This window comes from Poecilia mexicana, unplaced genomic scaffold, assembly GCF_051168715.1.
Source record: "Poecilia mexicana isolate PSO_F unplaced genomic scaffold, ASM5116871v1 scaffold_6, whole genome shotgun sequence".
Taxonomy (NCBI): domain Eukaryota; kingdom Metazoa; phylum Chordata; class Actinopteri; order Cyprinodontiformes; family Poeciliidae; genus Poecilia; species Poecilia mexicana.
The window spans coordinates 22,821,826-22,846,686 of NW_028263375.1; the positions used below are offsets into that span (position 1 = coordinate 22,821,826).

At 39.9% G+C, this 24,861-nt stretch overlaps 1 protein-coding gene across 1 annotated transcript in view; it reads left to right on the top strand.

Annotated features, from left to right (window-relative positions):
- Nucleotides 1-2,252: 2,252 nt before the first annotated feature.
- The window catches only part of sntb2 (syntrophin, beta 2), a 28,075-nt gene continuing 5,466 nt past the window's right edge, over nucleotides 2,253-24,861 (top strand). Inside the window, exons 1-5 of the mRNA XM_014974311.2 lie at nucleotides 2,253-3,464; nucleotides 16,572-16,794; nucleotides 18,445-18,655; nucleotides 21,839-21,981; nucleotides 23,098-23,294. Of these exons, the coding sequence (XP_014829797.2) occupies nucleotides 2,741-3,464; nucleotides 16,572-16,794; nucleotides 18,445-18,655; nucleotides 21,839-21,981; nucleotides 23,098-23,294 (1,498 nt within the window). The 5' untranslated portion in view covers nucleotides 2,253-2,740. The remainder of the gene's footprint in view (nucleotides 3,465-16,571; nucleotides 16,795-18,444; nucleotides 18,656-21,838; nucleotides 21,982-23,097; nucleotides 23,295-24,861) is intronic.

Here is a 24,861-nt window from a genome sequence, read left to right on the forward strand (position 1 = left end):
CCAGTGCTGCATCTGCGAGTTTTTTACTGTGGGCTCACCAAACAACAGAGAGGAGCACAGCTGTCCTGCAGTAGCACAAATTTGACCGATCAGAAGGAGCAGTTGGTACGTTGCAGTGAGCGTTTTGGAGTAAAGAGTGGCTCACTCTTTAATGTCTGTTCAAGGCTGCTGCTTTTTGTTAATGTTTTTGTTTCAGTACTTTTGCGGTGATGTTTAGATGGCTAGAAGGAGGTATTTGACCTTCAGGGCTTCCTGTGTTTTGGTGCTCTGCATGGGTGAAAAGTTGGCAGCAAAATATGCAAGATATTTTGGTTAATTTTATGTGTAAAGTTATTTAAAAATAGACTGTTCTACCTGTGTCTCTCAGTTGCAACAAAAAAAGGGTTTGTGATGGAAAATGTAAGCATATTTTTTCTCTCCGTGTCTCCCAGTCTTCAAATATTCATTCATTCAGAAAATGTAACTTTTTTTAATAAATGTTGTATTTAAAATAATTTTATACAACTATTTAAAAACTGCATTTTCAATAGGACAAAGATTATTTATTTTTGAAAGGCACATAAAATAAGAACTATGATACAAATTAACTTTTTCCTAATATACAAATGGCAACAAAAACTATAATTTACATCAATTCACTAGTGTTATGTAATGATAAAGTAAAAAGCTAAAACCACTGGAAGAACATTTTGATAACCAAGAGGGTTAATTTAAAAATAAATTAAAATGACAGTAACTGTAAAGTGGATCTTGCTTTTAAGTGAGTCCCAACCATTTATACCTGAAGAGCAAAATGAATTGAAAAATATTTTTAAACGTTTGTAAAATGAGCAGAAGTGAGTGTCTGCTTCATGGTTTCTGAAAGTGGTACTGATGGGAAAATGAAAGTGTCCTGTAAGCAGTAAGCAGAGGCTCCGCTTTCTTGTCGGGGATCAATGCGGCCTGTACGGAAGCCCCACCTCCTGAGCATGAATAAATAATTAGGTCTTCGCTCCTATTGGCTGCTTCCTCCTGTCATCCGGCTCTGACTTTACTCTCCCACAGAAACTGATGACTCAAAAAGGAAAATGGGTGATTATACTTTCACAATAAAAGCATAAACAAATCGCAATGAATCTTTCTTTGACTCAATATTTTAACCATAGTTTTAAAAATGTACATTTTTGATGCTGCAATTTATGTCTTATTATTTAACTTTTATTATAATTTTGTAGGTTCGTTTATTTCCAACATAATCCAGATTTACCAAGTATTTGAAAAAACAACAAAATGAACAAACAAAATAATACATTAACCGATATAATAAATAACATATAATATCATATTAGTAAGAAAATGAATCACAATGTATTTATATAACCCATATTATTGGAAAGTTAATATTTTTATGTGATATCGTTCCCGTTTTTGTGTCTGCCTAAATTTTTGTTGATGTTTTTCTTAATGAGATTGGGTATTGAGTCAATATTATTCAAATAAAAACAAATTTGGGTAACAAAGAATTTAGTTAAAATTTAATCACAATTCAATTTAAAAATACTATTTGAGGGAGATTAAATATTGTAACTCATAATTGTCGAGGAAGTTGTGGAAATTGTGGTCTCCTATATAGGTCTTTGTTTACAAGCAAGTCTTAAAAAGCCTCTGACTGATTTGTTGTTATATAACAGTCTGATGAAGAGACTGCAGAGTTGTCCATAATTTTCTCTATTTTCTGAAGAATCCCTTTTTTTTCGCAGTCACCTCCAGATGTTCCAGAACCATCCCCAGAACAGAACCAACACTTTTTTTTTTTTTTATCAAGTTGGGTAGCTGTTTTAGTTCCTTCCCTGATGCTGCTACCCCACACCTGGGATGAGTTTGGACCTGTTTTTGCCTTCAGAACTGTTCCAATTCTTTGTGACTGAACAGTGTCAGAAATCTTTGATTTTAGATTTGTTAGATGAACTCAGCATGACCTACTGTTGCTTTTTTTTTTGTTCACTGCATGTTGTCACTTGTTCTGACCACTCTGTAAAGTTGAGAGATGACTGTGTATGCAAATTTGAGCAGATTATCAGTTTCTGAAATATTCACAATAGCCTGTCATCAACCACCATTCACCACATATATCCCTGGACAGATTGGCTGATTTGTTATTTGAGTTGACAGGGAATTTAACTGGTACATCTAATAAAAGTGGCCGATATGTGTGCATACTTTTCCAACATATAAATTTTTTAAATCATGGAATTTTTACAAAATTAAGGCTCCCGCAGCAGCGGTACGTCCTCAGGAAATTGTATTATTTTTCCAAGAATATTATACAAAAATCGTGTTAAAAGTAATTTTCTAACGATAGTCTTTTGGAATAAAGTGTTCTCAGGTTGCCTTGATTCTCAAAACCTATGATAAAATGTTTATTTCGGTGATTTTGACAGCTTTTATTTTGAAAGGTTTTAGCGGATGTGACAGGGTTGTCCTCCTGCTAACTTCAGTGGAAGTCGGTCAGCTTTAGAGCTTGAACTAATCAACAAGCCCTCCGAGGCTTGCCGCTCGCAGCCGCTTGTTCTCCTCCTCTCCTTGTGTTCTTGGAGTCCCTGTGTTCTCCCCCTCCACCCAAGTGGGAGTGGGAGTGGGTGTGTCGATGCGAACCAGTGTAGCTTCGTCGCTACTTGTGCGCACTCTGAAAAAGAGGAAAAAGTTGATGATGAGTTCAGAGTGAGAGCGGCCCGCCTCGGAGCAGGCTAACCGTCGGGGAATGGCAGTCTGGACCAGAGCGGACAAAAACGGCCAGTTGGACCTTCTGCTCCGCGACCGCTGGATCCGAGTGGGGGCCGAACTCACGCGGGAGACGCTGACTTTAACGGCCGAGGCGGAGGTGAGCGGACAGGGGGGAAATCACTGGGACTACCCGTCGGCTGGCCTCCGAAATGGCATGTCGAACGGAAACGACCCAGGATCGAGCCCGGGGAACCCTGGTCGCGGTTCCTCCTCGGGTCAAGACCAACTTCAGAATCAGAATCACGTGGTTCGAGGGCGCAGTAGCAGCCCGGGTCGAGGAAGCGTCAGCCGGAGTCAGTACGATGGAAACTACGGTGTAAACAGTTCTGGAAAGTACCCGGTGAACGGCGCAAACTCTGACTTCGGGAGCCCCGGCTCCGGCTACGGGAGTCCCGGGTCAAGCTTCGGGTCGAGGCAAGGCGACCCCCCGGTCAATTTGGACGGCTCCTCCGAAGCGGTGCGGAAAGTCCGAGTTGTCAAACAAGAGTCCGGCGGGCTGGGGATCAGCATCAAGGGAGGGCGGGAGAACCGGATGCCCATCCTCATCTCCAAGATCTTCCCGGGGCTCGCCGCTGACCAGAGCCGAGCGCTCCGGGTGGGCGACGCGATCCTGTCCGTGAACGGGAACGACCTCCGGGAGGCGACCCACGACATGGCGGTCCAGGCGCTGAAGAAGGCCGGGAAAGAAGTCACGCTAGAGGGTAAGCGGGCCAACCCGAGAGCGGGGATTTGAAAAGGCCGAGATTAAACTCCGCGGTCTGAACACACTTACCAAACTTTTAGACACTCAAGTATACAACAGGTGGCGGTTAGTACTATGAATATTTACTTACCAATTTAATTGCACACTTGAAAAATGATAAATATAGACTAAAGAAACTTTTAATCCAGAGCCAAACTCAACAGGTCACCAGTTTAGGGCAAAGTGAACCTTCATCTCAACATGGACCCAGTCTGCTCTTCTTGAACTAATGTTAAATGTTTTGTAAACTTTCATACTTTCTTTGTTGTTTTGTAAGGTAAAATAGTAGAAAACCAACCTAAATAAAAACTTATTTTACTCAATCTATTACCAAAAGTAGATATAGAAGCAGAGTCAGTTCAGCTGAACATACCACCTTACATCTGTGTAAATGTAATCCCTATTTTGGTCAGGATTGGCTCTACAGGGGTCTCAATAAATCAGAACATCATTAACAAGTTAATTTATTACAGTGATTATTTCCAAACAGTGAAAGCTATCTACTATTTAGATTATTTACAGGCAGAGTATACTTTTTTATGTCTGGCAATTTTGAGGATTATGGCTTATATCTAGTGAAAACCAAAATTCAGTTTTGCAGAACATTTTTATATTACAATTGCTGATACAGAAACTTCCTCACAATAATGGTGAAGACTGCTTACCTGAGCAGACAGTCCATGTGGTAAACCACAACAGGCCATTTCAAAAGATGGATGTTCGAATATTTTACTGGAAAGTTGAGCAGAAGGAAAACGTTTGGCAGAAAAAGATACAATCAACAGGGTTAACCACAGCCTTGCAAATCTTGTGTTAAGACACTTCTGAATTAGAGAGAGTGTCTAAAGTCTTACTTGGGATGAGGACATAAAAGACGGGACTGTTGCTTAGTGGTCCTAATTGCTCTGTTTCAGATGAGTTTGGATTTCTCATTTAATTGGAAAATGAAAGTCTGAGGTGAGATCCAGTGTTTCTAGGACCAGCAATGCAGATAACATTTTGGCCGCTATCAAAACAATATGGGCTTTCATTACACCTAAACGGAAACGCAGGGAGATCGTCTCCATGTCATGTCACATTGACGGAGTAATTCATGCAAAAGGAGCCCCGACCGAGTAATGAGTCCATATACAGTACAATATTTGGACAAGCATTTCAGTAGCCTGGCATTTTGCATTATAAACTCTTTATTTGACTTATGTAAAGTTCACATTTTCTGGGAAACTAAATTTTGGGTTTCCATTAGATGTAATCCATTTGTATTCAAAATTAACTATAAAAGATAACTATAACTATGGAGTTATGAAAGGAGAAATAATACCAGAATTAATTCAAAACAAAACTTTTAGTGGAAACGGGAGTTTAACCACTGCCCTTGTCAGGCTTAAAGGCACTACATTTAGTTAAAAGTTAAACTTTAGCAGATGGGATTTGTTTGTTTGCGTCCTTGACGTGCAAAGTGAATATTATGGAGTGTTTTTTATAGTGTGTAGTAATGCATTGGTTAGTCTTTCCCTGCCTAAAACTGATTTTGGGGTTTTGACTTTTTTTTTTATTTCTTTCTTTCCGAGCACTACAGACAATAAAGTACAGAGTACAAATGTGCCGCCAGTTCTTAAACGTAGTCGTTTTAAATCCATAAAACATAAAAGAATTACGTGATTATTACATGTTTTTGTCCCAAACTAACACGCTGCTTATTTTAAAAAAATTTTTTTTAGACAATAGTGGGAAGAAAATCAGATTTTTCATTACTTGAACCAGTCAGAACCGATTAACAGTTATTGTATGCCATCCTAAGAAAACACAGTCCCGTGTTGAAATCTGAGCAGATGGAGAAGTTCAAGCTGCATTGATTCAAATCAGCTGAACACAAAGCCTTTGATTAGTGTAAACGGGAATCTAAGCACAGCTGTGGTCAGGTTTGCATGTTAAAGGATCAAAGGTCAATGCAGGATTCAACTGACGAGGTTTATTTGTGTAAATCTTTACGAGCTCTCACCATGTGCAAAGCCAGCTTCATGCTTTCTTATATTTGGTGGTATTTTGCCATTTGAAATAAAAATGACTTTTTAAGAAAACCATTTACTGACTACATGAATTGGGAAAATGTGTATTGATGAAAAATATAACAATACTAGTAATGATGAATCTTTTCTTGCAGTTGTGTTATTATATATTGACTGCAGCTCAACATATTTTGCAGCAATAATACAGATACATCACTCCATATACAGCCAGAACCTTGCAAAAACAAACCTAATCCACTTCACTACAACAGTTGAAGAAAAGTAAATGGGGAGTTGCATGTGATTAGATTTTGGTGCACATTTTAAAGTTGCGCGTTTACTGAAACCCTATTTGTTTTTTGTTTTTTTGTTGTTGTTTTTTTGGATTGAGTCCACCACCAAAGTTTAACTTGACTAAATTAGGCCAATGGGACATTCAGGTAACTCATAGCAGCCCAGTTTAATTTGTTCTAAATGTCAAAGCCAAACTCGTGTTTTACTTTTAACTGCAGGTCAAAAGTTTGCTGCAAATTCTCTCGACAGGAGGTAACCGTGGCAGCTAATTGTTGTCATCTGAGGAGATTGTTGACGATGTTTTTTGTCTCGATGTGCGCTCCACAACCGGCACGGTGAAGTGTGCTGACGGTGTGAAGCCATGGTGTCCTGAAGTTATCCAGCTGTTAGTCACGTTAAAAATGAATCCGGTGCAGTCATGTGAAACAAAAACCATCCCACGATATCTTTGTCTGATGTTGTTTTTTTTTTAAATTTTTCTCTGGAAAAGAAATCAATTCGGTTTCAGATAAACACACACACACAAAAAAAATACCAGCGTTTTACTCTTTAAACAAAAGATTTTAACAAAATTGTGTGTTCTGGCTGAGGGAAAAGGTTAGGACACCCTAATCATTTTTTAATGTATATTTTCCCTAAGCTCCCTCTGAAACAAAGTAGCATTCAAGATGGATGCAGTGGTTTTCCACTGGACAGGCCCTGCTACAGCACAGCAGTCTCAAACCATGACGTGTTCACCTCCGTGCTTAGCAGTGACTGTGTGTGACTGTTGCATCATTTTAGCCATTTAATTAATTAGTTTTATGATTAAGTCAATATTACTTGTATTTCTTACTCTGTGTTGGTGTTTAGTGTTTGTTAATCTTTATTTTCCTCTGTCCACTTTATACTGCGACAGCATAACTTTCCCACTTCTGGGACTAAATAGTCATCTTATTTTGGGGCGTCCTACTTTCTTCCTCATTGGAAATATAATTTTATTCCATTCATTATGGATCATTGTTCATTTGTAAAACTCAAAATCCTCAGTATTTTTTAAATGTTTCTTGTGACTTTATCATCAGAGAATCATGCTGATGTTGTTATTTGAATCAGAAGAAGCCTGTGGCGTTGTTTGTAATAAATCTGAAAGAGAATATTTAATGCAATCTGATTATATGAAACACCAAAGCCAGAGGTGACGTGTTTGTCGTGAAACCCGCCACACCAACGCTTCATAAACCAGCATTAGGGTCCCAAACCGGGAGCGTTTTTTTGTTGAACGTCAGTTGAAAAGAGTTGTTGACAGGCGGACTGCAGAGCCCTGAGGGTTTGGAAAGTTAACATCGGGAACAGCTAAAAGCTGTGTTTAATGGCTCGGAATAAACGTGGGTTGAATACTGACCAGCGCAAAATGTAGGAACTAATCAATGAGGGACACATTTCCACTGAAGTCAAAACCAGGCCTGTTGTGTTCCTCCCAACATAAAACCAAGTGAACGCAACAGACGTTTTGAGCAATCTGCTCTGTGAAAATGTGACTTTTTTTAATTTATTTTTTTCCCCTACTCAGGATCAGATTTGTCAAGCTATTTATCTTTTATAATCAGAGAAACAGCAGAGTCTTTATGCTTCCCAGGAATGAAACGTGTTGGTTTGAAACCACAGATTGAACTTTGCCTGCTGGCGCCTGTGTGAAAAGCAGCGACCTCCCCACCCCCGTCCCGGGCGCGTCGAGGAGGACGGCTCCGGGTGCCGCTGCAGGAATCTGTCAGCTGCCTGTCATCGGAGCGTTTGTGGATCTGCCACTGCTTTGTGAAAGGAGCGGCGGTCAGTCAGAGTGAGGCCTGACCTTCCAGAACGCAGTGGCAGCACACAAATGCATAAACTCCCAGATATTCCCTCAATTAGCTCCGGAGCCCCACATTCCTGACCTCCGCTCACACGTGCTTATTTGGGGCAGAGGTCAGTCATCTGACTTGGACGGTTCGTGCTCCTCTGCGGCCTTTAGCGATTTTAATTATTCATGTTGCAGAGATTGATCCGGAGCCACTTCTGTAAGCAGAAAATAACCAGCCGTTGTTCCAGTGATCAGCTGCACGGCCTGCACAGGGAGGTTTATGGCCTGCGTCCCACTGTTTAAACTCGGTCACACAAACTCTTGTTCCTTTCTGAGCTCTTCCAGGAATGGCGCTCACGCTGCCTTCACTGCAGCTCAGTTCAGCCTGTTCTTCTCCTAACACTTTTAACATGCCTGACTCACGCTTACTTTACACTTCTTTAAGTAGATGAAGCACTTAATGCTCAGGCCGGCGTTTGTTACTCTCCCGAAGCTTGCAAGCAGAGCTGAAACAATTAATCGGATGAATCGTGATTAATAAATGTATGAAATCAATAATTTAATAATCGATTAATCGTTAACTTGAGTAGACTCAAAAAAATAGATAAAAAGGTGAAGCTAATCCAAAATTATATAAAATATGTATACTTTTTGCATTAATGATAAAACACCTTTGACAAAACAAGTATTAACGTTCACACAGTTCAAATTCACTAAGTGAATGTTGTGTTGTTCCTTTTTAGCCAATCAAATGTTTGATGTCTTATTTTTTTAAAATGAATTGAATTTTGCTTATTTGCATCCATTAATGTATTTCTAATATTGTATTAAAAATGTTTAAGCAGTTAGATGAAAAATCTGTGGAACGTGCCCATTTTACTTCAATAATTGATTACTAAAATATTTTAAAATTATTTCAATAATTGATTAGTCATGATTAATCCAAATTGTTTCCAGCTCTAGTAATAGCCTGCTTGTTACCAGCTCTTAAAATGAATTGGATAAGTTGTTATTTGGTTAAACTGTCAACACAATCCCAGCCACGCTACCCATCAACTAACTGGAAAACATTTTGAGAAACAAGATTGATGTAAAGATGTTTAATCATGATGAAATGCAACACATTTGTTAAAAACAAACCAAGCATATAACAAGCAGAAACGCCTCGTTCCAGCTCTTTTGTACAGTATTGGTGGCTTTATGTTTTGGGTTTGTTTGCCAGCTACAGAAGTAATGCACGTTCAGTTTTAAGATAACAGGTGCAGCTCGGCTAAAACTGAGTCATGCGACTCAGTTGAAGCAGCAGGTCGACCACAGAGTGAGTGAGGTGATAAAATGACCCAAGTTCAAACCTCAGTCTGACTGAACTGCTGGGGTGGGTGGGTTACACTTAAAGCCTCTAATGGAAGACTGTTAGCAAGACTGTGAAGACGTTTATGTTAGCAACATTATTTCTATTTGCTAAACGTCACAATAATCACTGCTTAGATGCAAATTTCTTTGGTAGAAGTGGTAGAACTTCCTTTCTGACTTGGGTAAAATGTTTTGCATGTCTTTCCTTAAACTTCTCCCAATAATTCGCTGGAATTTGGCCCTTTTCTCCCAGTAGAAGTGTTGTAACTTAGTCTGGTTTGTAGGCCGCTGGCTCACACACGCCTTTCCAGATCTATCCACGAATGTTCTTGTGTGACCGAGACCAAAACATCGACTTTGTTGCCCTTAAGCCGCTCCGTAACCAATGTTATTGCATGCTAAGGGCCGTTGTTCATTTCAAGACCCGTTGCGTTTTGAGCTGTCTCTTCAAAATGTCTAAATTATGTTTTTTCCTCGTGAATCACAAAAGTCCTCCCTATAATAAAACACTCCCTTCGACATAATGCTGCCACCTCCGTACTTCGCAATATGTTTTAAAGATTGTGTTACCATTTTTCCACTAAAGGTAACGGTGGTCATTTTGGCCAGATACTTCCATTCTAGTTTCTTTAGACTAAAGAATATGTTTTTAAAAGTTAAAACTTTTGTCCTTGAGTGCATTTGTAAACAATAGTTTGTCTTTTTGCTTATCTTAAGTAATGGCTTCCTCCATTTCAGCTCATGTCAGAACACAACTTGTTTTCCTGTGGAAAGTGTCTTGGTTTTAACTGTGCACATAGGCAACATGCTTTTCCTACATACCCGGGACAATCATGTGTATGTTATTCCCTAGTGTTTATTAAATTATATAGTACACTGTAATGTTAACTGTTGGAGGTTGCATTTATGTATTCTCATGATACCATACTAGTTTTATTTATAGAGCACATTAAACACCAACAAGACCAAAGTTTTGTTCACAAAAATAAATGATGAATAGAAAACGATATATAAATATACCAAAAATAAAATGTATGCAATGTTTCCTATAACTTTGAGTCAATTTTGTGTGTGTTAATTTGGATTTATAATTTGGATGACTTGCGCTCGGCTTCACATTTTAGCAAAGCTGCTCTGCAGATTGTGGTAAAAGATACATTACTGCCATTCTTCAAACTTTATGATGTGGTACAAAATTAATTTCTGAAGAATGTGGGGAGATGTTAATTCATAGCTGTGCTAAACTTTCTTTGCAGATATAGATTCTAGTCAGATGTTAAACTGCAAACTGTTTAAAAAAAAGAAGAGGAGAGAGACAAACAACTCCCCAAAGCAACAAATCTATAAATCTGAGTACAGTACTTTGCATGCATCTGTCATATTGGTTTTTGTTGAAGCATGATTTTTTTTATTTATCAACTTCATCATTTCATTTGATTTGATCATTGTTCTAAGTCCATTTGCGACTGATTACTCCGTATTTAGGCCTGCAGCGTTTTGGGAGCTGCAAACTCAGAGTTGGCATCAGAAAAGACATCAATTCAAGCTCAGAAGCTCTGTTACTGTTTGACGTGGCCGTGCAGCAGCGATGAGCTTTTCTTGCATTGCTGGCATGCTGCCTGTTTTGCTGCCTTAAATCCACAAGTTTTTAGTTCTGTTCGAATTGATGCCGGTTCACACACATCGAGAAATATTTATTTGCCTTTGATACATATGACAAATACTACTTAATTTTATCCTCTCAGCTGTCTGAAAGATGCAGCATCTCATATGTGCTTAATTAGTGCAAACTCAGTTTTGGTTTGCTGCCGGAAAAGGACAGTTGGAGGCTTTTGTCTGAGTAATTAGGAGGAATAAAAAAGGCATTGATGAAATGGGGACAAACCTGGTAAAGAACTTTTTTTTTTCCCTCTTGTGCCGACTCTGTTCACGGTCTGTTGGCGTCCTCAGATCCGCAGGATCTAAAAATGTCTGCAAAGCCTCAAAAAGAGCATGGCTGCTTTCTTTCCCACACATCAAAAAGTCTGATGTTTTATACCCGCAAATATATTTGATTGGTCCACATTTCTGTGCCTCAACTAGAAATGGATGCATTTTTGTTATTAGAAATTTCAGGAGGATCCCGTTGATCCTCAAGGTAATCCACCTTGTCCGTTTTGCTGGGAACCTGCCGGCGCTAAAGTACCATCAATCTGTGCTCTCGGCACAGACGGCGGTAATCTTCAACTGTCGGCGCTGCAGACAATGATAAATGTGATTATTTTTGTCCATAATCTGCTTTATAGTGTGCAGAAAGTTGACACACCCACACTGAAGTCCACTTTTAGTCCACTGCATACGCTGATCTTTTAGAAAACTGAGTCAAGTAATTAAATAAATGTGGCGGCGTAGCGTTGCAAAAGTGTTTTTAGCATAAAGCAGTTACTAGTTTGTTTGTTTTTTTCTTGTTTTTTTAATTATTATTTTCAAATGCTCTCACTGAGGTTATATCATAATGTAGCAGAGGGGACGGTTTGAATTTATCTGAGTCCAGACCCCAGTTTTAGGGTGCATTCACACCAGATCTGATTATTCTGTTTTAACCAAACTCTAGCTCGCTTGCTTAGAAGCTATGTTTCATTTGCGGTGCTGTGAATGTCCAAACAAACTCTGATGCGGACCAAAAAGCGGACTCTGGTCTGCTTAAAAACCTAGGTATATTAACATCGGATATCAATTCTGATGTATGGGTGCCGCTCAGTCATCTATCCAAATCAAGAAGATGATTACTTTACGTGAAGATAATTAAGTTTTTTTAAAAAAAAAAAAAAAAACCTGGCAGAAAATCAAAATGGTCCTCACAATCTGATATATTTTAGACTTTTAACACGTTAGTGTGAGCAAATATTGCTGAATCAAGGCATTGTTAGAGGGGATTACGCCGTTGGTGGATAGATGGATAGTTTTGGAGAAGGAAAGAGAAGCTAGAGAAAAGCCAGCGGGGGAAAGCGTGTCAGGCCAAACCACAGGAGAATTTCTGGGCAGTTGGGGAGGAAAGTACAGACGCCGGGGTCTGACTCAACGAACTCGCCGCTCTGTGAGCTATTATTTCACCCATTCCAGAAGATGATTAGTTCTTGGTAAGCGGTGAAGAAGAGGAGCAGTTTTACGGGTCGCTTTGAACCACAGCTATTGCCACAACCAAATATGTGCCGAGTCAGAGAGTCCTCCTCTACCTCTGGACGTCGTCTTCCCTTTCTTCTGTCTATCCTTTGGCCGGCAGGCAGCGAGGTATAAATGGAAGCAGATGAGAGGGCCTTATGGGATGCTGTTTGGCGTCTCTGGGGAATCCTCCTCCTCGCGCATTTATACAGAAGCATACGGACGATGCTGCTAGCACAGATCGGCCGGCTCTCTGTGGATGGGCCTAATTAGAAGCAGAAGTGGAGCTGAGCAATCGGCCTGAAAGCACTAATGAGTTCATCAGACTGCAACAAAGCCAGAAAGACGGGCTGTTCCATCCAAATGCATTCAACCTCTTTTTAATGATCACAAAGGAATGAAGCAGTCCATCTACGATGGAGAGACTGAAGAGCTGCTTCTGGCTGTAGAGACTCGGATGGGGGGGAGTTAGACCAAAGTTTCCTTCGTGCTTGAAAAGAGAGGCTCCCAGGTAGACACAGACTTACTGGTCTTGAGTGATGCCTGAACAGAAACCAGTTGGTTTTAGCTCAGTATCCACCTGGAGTAGTCGATCTAGCCAATGGGATGAAGGAGGTAGAAATGGCAAAGGCGTTCTCAGTTTTTTTTCCCGCAGGATTCGAAACATCTCGGCTTTTAAACGAGGCACCTCTGATAGATTTGACTTATCTGACTACATAAAAGATTACAGCTGCTTGGAGGCCTCATTGTTTAGACTAAAGGAGACTGAATAAAAGCAGATGTAGAATGGTCCACGCGCTGCCAAAAAGTCACACAGCAGAGCTTTTACAAACTCCACTGCTGCAAAGCAAGACCATAATTACAGTTTACACAAGGGGCACGCAGGAGAGTATTCCAAGTCCCCACTTCTGTTATTCATTTCCCCAGAATTGCTTTTTGTCCTTTAACAACAAATGTGCTTAACGATGACATCTAAAAGATTTGATAGAAAGTTAACCTATTTTAACCTGCTTCTTGCTGATGAAGTCATAATTTCCACATGTTGTTTGCAGCCGGGGTTTTTTTCTCTCTCTCCAAACTTCACATGGCTAAATGCATGAGAAGTGAAGCAGTTACCGAGTTCTGGCTTTTAGACAGTCTCTATTTTTATTTTATTTTTAAAGTGTAAAAGCTAAATGCAGTCTGATTAGCATTTTATGAAGGTAAAAATAACACGCTTGCATGACATGGCATGCAATTTAATTTATAGCTCCATGCCCTGTGTTCCAGTTGGCTATTTTCAGTTGTTTTGATGGATATAAAGATAAACAGTGATGTCTAGTTGATGGAAGGTGACTTGCTGATGAGGAAGAGCGGACTTCCTCATTAGCTGAGAGGCTGTCGGAATAAGAAGCTGACCGAGTCGGGGTGGTGGGTGCTTAGAGACGGAGACTGAGCAGCATAGCTGTTCGCCGATGATGGCTTGGAAATGACTACACTTTCTGCTTCTGTTCACCCTCTGAAGGAAATGATGGCACATTTAAAGTTGGCGCAGAGTGTTGTGTTTTGTGTTTGTTTTTGTTTTTTTGACTGGCTCCATGCAAACTCGCTGAATCGGCTTAAAGTTCGATATCTTAAAGCTGTGACTTCGGTGATACCCTCCAGACACCAAAGAAACAATAGATTTAATATATAAACAGATTAACTACTTATTTATAATACAACAAACTAAGCTAATGAAGAGAAGTGAATATCTGGAAATGAATAAAGCAGCTTAACAAAGAGGATGGATAAACCAGCGCTTTTATTTTCTCTTTTATTGACATGATTCATTGTGAAACTGGTTTAGTCAGTAAAAACAGAACTGTGTAGGAGATGAACTTTAGCACTTAAAAAAGGTTCAAAAGGATATTTGGCACCTACACACACAAAAAGGATTTTGTATTGTTAGCAAATTTATTCTGTGGAAAACATAGAATACCCAAAGTTAACTAAAATATCAAGTAACTCGAGCTGGATTCTGGCTGGCAACTTTTTATATCTCCATTTGTTTACACTGCTTTAAGTAAAAGTTGGTAGCATTTAGACCTTTAAAGTCTGGTGCAGACTTGGTGTTATTAGTTCATATTACACTCTGATTATCTATTATTAGTTCATATTACACTCTGATTATCTGTTATTAGTTCATTATTACACTCTTATCTATTATTAGTTCATTATTACACTCTGATTATCTGTTATTAGTTCATTATTACACTCTTATCTGTTATTAGTTCATTATTACACTCTGATTATCTGTTATTAGTTCATTATTACACTCTTATCTGTTATTAGTTCATTATTACACTCTTATCTGTTATTAGTTCATATTACACTCTGATTATCTGTTATTAGTTCATTATTACACTCTTATCTGTTATTAGTTCATTATTACACTCTTATCTGTTATTAGTTCATTATTACACTCTGATTATCTGTTCAACTAGTAAAACCACAGATGGGAGATTGTCTACCTACAGAAAGTGTCTCGTCTCAACATTTCTCCTTCAGTTCTGTTGATTAGTGACACCTTGACTTTACAGAGCCACTCTCTTTCCTGTGAGCCTCGCACAGGCATCCAGGAATGCTTTCACACTCTCTCCCTCACTCTAAACCCCTTGCATCTGCAGAAACGCTCCCGTTTCTTGTCGGTGTGGGAGATGTGGTTAGGATGGTCGGCCTTGGCCCGTTTCCTCGGCGTAGCTCCCCGCCCAGTCTTGTGTTCTGAGTCATGCATAGAGTAACATACGCAGCAGCATGCAGGGGCTTATGCACACTGCAGCCTCCTCTGCTTCTGCAGATCTGTGATCAGACTGTTGTTTCTCATCGGCTTTTGACTTTGTTTTGATCAGGGGCGTGATGCATTGCTTTTTGAGATCTTCTAGCCTACTTCGTGTTGCTCTGCAGGCTCTTGTTTATTGATATCTCGGTTGCACACGTCCGGCAGGGATGATCGGCACCAAGTGTGGCTTGTGAAAGTTTCATTTATTTTAAATAGTCACTGCTAATTCAGAATTCAACAAATTGGGAGTTAGAATAGCTCTTTTGTTTTAACTCTTCACATCTCATCCTAAGCGTGTTTCGTTCTGGTTAGAAACTCACCGCTCTCTTCAGGAAGCACAGACTCACAAGGAATATCTACGTTCAAGAGTGACCTCATCTCCTCAGAGGGCCGTCTCAGGTTTCATACGAAGCAGACGGACTCATTGTCCAACTCAAACACACTCAGAAATGTTCCTGCCCTGTTTTCACCATCATCATACGAAGAGTATGAGAGCAGAGGCAGGAGGAAACAATGAAAAGATAAAACCTTCATGTTGGGAAGGGAGAGAGGGGAATAACAGTGAGGCCGCCGTGGGGACAGGAGGCCACAGGACCAAATTTGGAAGGCGAATCCATCACATCAGAGCAAAAGCGTCCCCCCCCCGCCTCCCTCACCTCCCTTTTATTGTACAAACAGCCAACTGGCCAACCCCACATCTGTACTTGGTTTTCTTCTGGACTCGTTTCTCTTACGCACTCAACTCTAGATATAGTTTTAGGAAAATGCAGCTGCAGATATTTCATCGTTCATTTGCGCACCGGGAAGTGGACTTGAAAGGGTTGAAAGGCTTTTAGTCTGCAGCCACTTTCCCTCTGTAGTAACCAGCTGTCACTGGGTGGATCTGATCAAACAAATAGATGCATCCTTGGCTGTCTGTCGGCCTTCATCAGATGCATTTCTTTGTATTGTGTTGAATAACTGAAGTTTCTATTTTACTCCTGAGATTTGTCCAAACAGATGTTTTATTCATTTTCTTTGGAAAATCAGCCTCTCCAGCAGAGATGGGTAATTCCTGTCCTGCAGGGTCTGCACGTTTTTGATATGTAGCTGCTCTGTTGTTTTGCTAACTCCTTGCTCCCTGCTGGGGCCTGCCTATGACTCATTCTTTGACGTCAGGTGTGTTCAAGCAGGGGAACACCTCAAACATGCACTGCTACACGACTGCTTGGCCTCTGGGATCCCAGATTTACTTTGCGTCGACGTGCAGAATCAAGTTTTGTGTGTCTCCTTTGCTCATTTCCTGTGCTTGAAACCAAAATAGCTGCAGAACAACATGTTGCTTTTTAGATTTTTGGAAGAGTTTTTAGCCAAGCGCTGCTTTAGCCCATGCTCAGGGTCTTCCATTTATTAACTATGATGCTCTAAACATTGTTGTGCTGTTAGAAAAGTCTTGCTGAAGTGTTATTTCAGAACTCATGTGGATACGTTTCTTTTTCCAGAAATTGGGAATAAATATCCAGTTTAAAAATATATTAAGACCATAATATTTAGGGCTCTTTTGCACTGTTCGCCTCTTGCACGTTATTTAATAAGAACCCACCCAAGTGAGATGAACTGTACCTTTACTGAACTGCTTTTTTTTTTTTTTTTTATTTCACCCATCCTCAGTGAAGTACATCCGCGAGGTGTCTCCGCTCTTCAAGAAGCCGTCCCTGGTGGCGGACCTGCAGTGGGACGGCGTCCGCCCACAGTCCCCCAGCTACAGCGGCAGCGACGACTCCGGGTCGCCCAAGCACAGCAGCTCATCGTCCTCGTCCAAAGACAGGAAGGTCATCAGCCTGAAGATGTGCTTCATCAGCAGGAACCTCACCATGCCTGATCTGGAGAACAGGTTTGCTGTCGTGCTGGGAACTGAAATACCTGAGGCTGAGGGAGGGCTGGGGGCGTCTGTGTGGGAGATGGGTTTGTTTGTGTGCGTCTCTCGTCTGTTCATTAGATTGGAATGTTTATTTTTGTTAAACATTACGGGCAAGACAACAAAAACCTCCTCTGAGCATGTTGATCTAAAACAGGAAGATTAATCAGATAGTGTTGGCTACATTTGTGAAAAAGTTGCTCTCCTGTCTGCTAGTTATTTAGTACATTGCGTAGAATTATTTTTAAAATTTTATTGGTCATTTAAATATATTTATCTTAAAACAACAAAAAATGTACAAACACATTAATATAGTTAGTAAAATAATAATAAAGGATATTTGGGCTAACTTTGTTTACTGCTGCAACCACAGGTGGATCAGTGAAGATCACCTCCGTTAATCATTGCTGTTTAAGTTTTCCTCACAGTCATATTCACAACTCCACATGCAGTTATTCTGCTGTCTGAATGACAATTTATTCTGAACCAGAAGTATTTCGACCGGAGATCTGTGGTCGATTTCCAGTCTCGGGTTTTTTGTAAAACTTTTAACCTGACTTTAATCATTTCTGTTTTCTGTTTCCTCTGTAACGGCGACAATCACCGAGATTCAGCGTGTTTTTTTTTTTCCCGGCCTTCCTGCTGTCATTAAGTATTTATATAAGAGGGAGAGCTGGTGTCACACTGTGTGTCAAAGAGAGCAGTCACAAACTGGATTTAACTTTTTTTTTTCTTCTTCTTTTTTTACACAAAGACAAAATGATTATTTAGTTGACACTTTAAACTGCTTTCAGCATCCTTCGTTAGCGGTTAGCACAACCGGCACCATCGTGAGCAGGAGTTTGCATTTATCCCCAAACGAGAACTTTACTTTTAGTTGTTCAAGTGGCTGGCAACATTTCCAAAGTTACATTTTGTCTAACCGAGGCTGACAGTTCAGATCGATAAAACTGAAGAACAGAATCAAGTAAAATTATAACTTCAAGAAGCATTTTTAAAACCAATAATGTCTATTAATTCCTTACACTTAAGGAATTTATAGTAACATTCATAGTTAATGTATGATGAGTAGTAACTTAGTAACATTTTAAAAAAACTTACATTTGGCTTATTTTATGATCTAAAGAACATAAAATAATGCATATTGCTTTTTGTCCCAGGTTACCTAACCACAGTAAGCTTGAGGAAAACGAAAAGGTTTTAGCCATCTTTTGAAATTCCTCTAGTCAAACCAAACTTCGTTAAATATAAACACTCTTATGACCAAGCAGTTTATTGTGGATATGGCAGGAAGTTTTTTTTTTTTCTTCTTCTTCTTCATCATTTTAACTCATTAAACTACAGCAAGCTTCTTTCAGGAGCGGGCGTTCTTTTGCTGGTTTACGGTAGGAACTGATTGTTCCTCCAGATAATCAGACGGAGCTCAAAATAATTGAATCAAGTCACATTTTACAAGAGAGTTTTTGGCAAAAATTTGAGGAAATGTTTTCTGGGACCCAACTAGAAAATAAAATTTTGATCTATAAACTAAAACGCTAATTTGTTTCAGCGTCCCCTCGATATTCTTTTACAGTGTTTTATTCCCCCCCCCCCCCCAAAATAGTAAACTTGTCCTGTTCCATGCAGGCTGCTGGAGCTGCACTCCCCGGACGGCCAGCACACCGTGGTGCTGCGCTGTAAAGACGGAGCCACAGCCAGCTCCTGGTTCACTGCCATACACACCAACATTGCCGCTCTCCTGCCGCAGACGCTGGCACACGTCAACGCCTACCTGGGGGCCTCGTCTGCAGCCTCCACACACCCCCACCTTAAACACATCGGCTGGCTGGCTGAACAGGTACGCAGAAACTACTCTTAAAAAAAAAAAAAAAAAAAGATTTTCTGGGGGATCGTTGAATTACTTAAATAGACATTTATGTATTCCTTCCATCAGTATTTTTCTTTTTCTTTCCTCTTTTCCACCCATGCTTTTCTTAAGAATCAAGTTTATTTTTCCTGATTAAATCTGTGGAGTTCATAAAGGATAAATTTACCCGCTGGGATCTAGATATGCCATAAAATGAAATGAATCACTGCAGGCTTTGTGAAAGACATCCGGTAAAAACACGCGCTGTGAAATGCTAAGTAGGGCTGAAACTATTCATAGAGAAACTCAAATGACTTGCAAAACAATCCTCCAGGGAAGAGTTTTGATTTGGCGCTTCGTTGAATCCGCGTCCCTCTGCATTTCTCAGTGGTCATTGTGTAACGCCATCTGGCACGAAACGGTCTCATGCGAAATGACAAGCGACGAAGAAATGTCACAAAATGGAAGAAAAACACTGGATCACATCAAAATAAAAAATAAAAATATGTGCACCCTACTGTAAAACTTGGTCCAATAATCAGATTTCCCTTTATAAGGGCTGTGGATAATTTATGTAAACTTTATTTAGATTCAACAAATGTAGTTAAGAAACATTATAAAAATAACATTATCCCCATTCGTGCCTCAGAGCACATTCCCTTAGCTTTGTCCTCTCTATTCTGATATTGTACCCGTCTCTTAAATTGATGTGTTGGTTTCCATCAAACGTTAACTGGATTCAATAGATTTATAGTGTGATGCTTCCTGGAACTTTGTACAAGTTTTTTCAAAGTAAATTCAGTTTTCTTTCAGTTTTCTGTGCTTAAAAATAATCTATTCAACACTAAATTAGATTTTCAAAGATGCAAAATGTATGTTTTCATTATTTAAGGTTGAATTTTGCAAAGATACACTGAGCATAATTTAGTGGCTGAAAATCTTTTTTTGTTTTATTTAGACTGCTGATGCGATTTCTCTTTTTACAAAGTTAAATTTGTGGTTCTGTTGGACTAGTGCTCATTATTTAGTTAAAGAAAAGGGGTGATGTCACACTATGTTTGTGAGAGAACAGTCCCTGTTAAATAAGGTTTTACTATTTTAAGTTGCAAGACAAAAACATTGTGAAGTTCACCTTTTAAACTCTCTTTAGTTTCCTGTATTGGGGATTAGCACTGTTTGCTTGAATAGCCTTACTCAAACAGCAGTCGTGTGTGTGTGTGTGTGTGTGTGTGTGTGTGTGTGTGTGTGTGTGTGTGTGTGTGTGTGTGTGTGTGTGTGTGTGTGTGTGTGTGTGTGTGTGTGTGTGTGTGTGTGTGTGTGTGTGTGTGTGTGTGTGTGTGTGTGTGTGTGTGTGTGTGTGTGTTCGTTCGTTCCTGAGAGAGTGTAGATCTCCCAACTTTTAAATCTACGAAGGACTGGCAGTACTTTCTGATCCGCCGTGTTCCACCACAGGTAGAGGTTGAAAGCTGTAAAGGATAAAACATCATTTATGAGTTTTTAAACTACAGGCCATGTGCTCATCTTAATTTTTTGTGACTGCTCACATCTCTGTTATGAGTGGAGTCACTTTTTGCTTTCAAAAAGATTTGTCAGGTGTAGGATTTCAGTCTGTTAGGTTTCCACCCTGACCTCAAACACAGGCCGGCTCTACTGCAGTAATGCAACATGCACAGGAAGTGCATGTTTTCTCAAAACACACAAGCAGCCTAAATTCTAACATGCCAACCAAATCGGGACTTGTTCTGAAATCACTCGCAGGAACGAAACGCTGATCCATATCTTTTCACTTTGAGCCGTTCATTCAGGTGCCGGTCGAGTTTATTCGTATGTTTCCGTTTTTATCTTGGCAGGAGTAAAACAGGAAACACAGGTGGAAGTTTCCGCCGCGTTACGCCGTTTCCTGTGAAGCCCACTTATTCACAGCAGACACTTTCACAATCGCATCGTCTGGTTTGACGTCGTTCAGTCGCGACTCGGTTAAAGTGAAGAAGGAAAGATAAAACGCTCCATTTTCTTTTCTTCCCCAGAGCTCTTACGAGATTCAGGTCAGATTGTGAGCTGCTGAACTCGACTGCTGCATCAACACATCTTTACCCTGTCAGCACTGCATAATTATCGCACTGAAATTCACACACACAGTGTTTTTGGGGCGGGGGTGGGTCTTTCTGAGGCGTCTGTGTGATGGGTTTTAAATCTTAGACACATTTTTAGTGGCGTTTGACTCACAGGGAGTTGACTTATTGTTTCTGCTTTTATTTCATTTTCAGTGGCTTGCAAACGTATTCATACCACTTAAACTTTTCCATATTTTGTCACGTTACAGCCACAAACGTAAATATATTTCATTGTAGTTTAATGTGAAAGACCAACACAAAAGTGGTATACAATTGTGAGTTAAAAAGAAAAAGAATTACACGATACAATATAGTTTTGTTTTACAAATAAAAATCTGGAAAGTGTGTAGGCTTGTAATGTGACACAATCTGGAGAAGCTCAGAGTTTGAATACTTTAGCAAGCCACTGTATTTATTTATTAAACTTTCATCCCCAGATGGTCAGGGAATTGTTAGGAAAAACTACTATATTGTAAATTTTTTTCTCAATATGCATAAAACATATGCAACACATTTGCATCTTACATGAACACAGATGTGAAATCCACAAAATGCAGTTTATTTCCAACCATTTGATCAAGACAAAAATAATTTTAAAATATGCAACATGTTTGCTAAGATAAACATTATGACATCAACTTATAATTAAATTGTATAGAAGTTTATATTGTGACTGATATGAAAGGTGGCCGATATTTGAGTTGATGTCCGAAAAAGTTCTATAAAAATTTTATTTATTATTCATATTTGTTTCACTTTAGAAACAGAAGCACCTTGGAGAACCGCAAAGGTGAAATTATAGTACATGTGTGATTACCAGCTGATCTGAGGGAAAAAAAAAAAGCTAAAATATTAAGTTCAGTCTGAGGTCAGAAGAGTCTGTTCCTAATACGCTGCAGCTCTGACTCCACACAGTACCGCGATTCACTTTGAAATGAGCCGTTCTGTGTGAAACGATTAAATCCTCTTCCTGACTCTGCATTTCATCCAGACTCCACAGGCAAACCTCCAAAACTAAAAAGTGTCCGTTTCGATTCCTCTTCTTGAATTGATATTGCAGATTCAGCTGGAAGGCGGACGGCAGCAGTTCAGGCCGGTCGTCATGGCGCTGACGGAAAAAGACATCCTGTTGTTTGAATCGGTGCCGTGGAGCAGAGAGTCCTGGTCCATGCCCCTGCTCACGCACCCGCTGCTCGCCACCAGGTAAAGACAGGTGCTGCGGCTGCAAGTGTTCTCCCTTTAAGGGTTTTTAATGTCCTGAATTCAGATGGAATGAGTTAAACCTTCAGCTGCTGAGGTGCATTGCATTATGTTTTCTGCCAAAACCAAGACGGACGACAAATGTGAATATTGCATCAGGATGGATTCGCTGGGCTAAAGTCCAGCAGACAATAAGTACATTTTCCTAATTTAATCATCATGATCATTCTTTGTAGGACAAAGATATTTAAGCAAATGTTTAAAAGAACAGAAAGACCTTTTCTCTTTTATTCTGCCGTTTTTTTTTTTGTTTTTTTTTTTCCAACTTTCAGCAATCTTTCTGTTGCAGCTGTTCTGTCTTTATTACTTCCCTCTAATTTCCAGTAATGAGTGGTGAGTATCTGAGTTTCCAGATGCTCACATGAAGCTGCAGAGTTCTGCTTTTCTAAATTAAGTCGATATATTAATGGTGTTTTACTGATTGGTTTTCCTTCTGTAAAACATTTTTAATGCTTCTTGTTTCCCTGAATTTCAAGTGAATCGCAGCCACAAGGTCAAATTTATTTATACCGCACATTTATAAACATCTGTAGTGTTGACCAGAGTGCTGTACAGAAAGTACAAAAATGACAGCAGTTTTTTTTTTTTTTTTTTTCACACATATTTCAGACAGTTTTTTGTCACGAAAAAAAGGCGTGGTGTCCAAAATTGCTGCTATGCAGTGCTTTCCCTCTAAATAAATGTATTAGTTGTGTAAACAACAGTTTTTGTCTGGTTTCCTCAGCTGACCGTCTGTAGGGGTTGCACATTTTTTCAGTTCTTAATGTGAGAAACCAATCAAAACCAGAGACTCGGATCCAAATCAGGTGCAAATGTTTTAAGACAAATAATAATAATAATAAAAACACATTCGTTTCAAAGTATCAGCCTTCTTGCAGGAAGAGAGGCTGGATTATGGTTGGATGATCCGTTTAGCTTAGAAGAAACCCCTCAGCCGAGAATAGTTCAGGGTCATTTTAAAACATAAACAAATGTCAACATGCCATCAGTCTTGTGAAGACACGTCTTTCCTTCCTCTCTCTCTCGCTCTTCTTACCTGTTCTACGTTTCCCTCTTCAGGCTGGTTCACTCCGGCAGCGCCAGGGGTTCTCCGTCCCACGGCTCGGACCTGGTGTTCGCCACTCGGACCGGCACCGGGCGCGGCATCGAGTCACACGTCTTCAGAGTGGAGACCCACTGGGACCTGTCCACGTGGACGCGCGCTCTCGTTCAGGGGGTGCACGCCGCGGCTGAGATCATCAAGGAGGTCTCCATCGGTGAGGCTTTCCTGACTTCCTGTAAAGTGGGAAAATATCTGGAGTAGAGCTGGACAATATATTGTAGTGCTGCTGTTTTGACTGCAAAGAATGTCAGCAAATTATTTAAGTAACTTGCGTTTAGCTAAAGAGCCAGCATCTGGTTTCTGCTGAAGGTTTCTTCCTGTTAAAGGGGAGTTTTCCTCTCCTCCGTCGCCACATGAAGTAGAAAACTTTTCAACTAATTTTAAATATAAACGTAACTTGTCTGCATTGCTTAGTAAGTAGGATCGATTTGAATGTATGTGACTGAGTAGGAATCTGTCTGAATGGTTGGAATGACTTGAGACGATATTGCTTCTGAAGTGGCGTTAAGGCTATATTGCTTCAGTCAGACACAAAGACTGAGAAAATATGGACATTTTCAAGGCAAAGATCAGAGGAGAAGTTGGCAGATTTCCATTTCTAGTTTTGATTTCACTGATCCATCTTGAAATTTGCACTTGGGGATTACCTCGTAACAGAAACTCCTACTTATCAAACCTCAGCAACGCCTGACGAGATTTCGCTTTTCAGATTTAGAGACTCGTTTATCTCGGCGTACTCGTGTTGCACGGCGTCTGGTTGAGGTTATGTGAGACAGCTGACCTGTTTGCCGTAGCGTGATGATCTTTAACCACAGGATGTGGGTTCTTCTTTCTGTATGATGTCATTCTCGTCTGTGGTTAACTGAAATGATGGGTTTTTTTTTAGGATAACATACATGTTTAGATTGTTTTTTTTTGTTGTTGTTGTTTTTTTTTAAGTCTCAAATTATTGATTAGTCACATAAAATAGTCTGAACAGGAAGCGTCTGACAGCAGCTGTCCCACAACGGTTTGTCGCAGCTCAAGAGAAAGAGCAGCTCTGTGTCGGGAAAAGCACAAGCGAGAGCCAGGAGAAGGGAATGTTTTTGCTCCAAGCAGAACAATAGCTGCCTGTCGGAACCGTAATGGAGAGACTCTGACTTTTTTTTTTTTTTTTTTAATGCTCCTTCCTTGTCCAGTTGCTACACAAACACACGGCTGTGCAGAAACATTCATGTCACTGGAGATACAGTGTTGCACAGCGAAATGCTTGTGGATCAAATGACTTGTGTCTGCACAGGCCTGTCTGGGTTTTACATAGAAAATAAACTCTTTTGGGGAGGAGGCTTTAGTTAAATTTTCAATATTCGAATACATCTGACATTACTTTAGACTAAACATTTCCTGTTATATGTTGGGATCGCCAGATTTATTGACAATCGGAACACTTCTTTCAAATATTCTCCAGATTACATTCCCCCAGTATTTGGTATAATAGCTTTTGAGAGTGATTAACTATGATCAAAGGTTTTGGTTGTGCTCCCACAGCAGTTAGCTGGCATTTTTGCTCATTCCTCCTGAGTCGGGTTTGCGGATCCCTTTTCTCTCACGCATACCTTTTCAGCTAGGCTCACAAATATACTATGGGACTGAAGTTAAAGCTTTGTGATTCAACATGTTGAAGTTTTAGTTGTGCTTAAGCTACTTTCTAGCTAACTTTGGAGGTGTGCTTATGGTTTTTA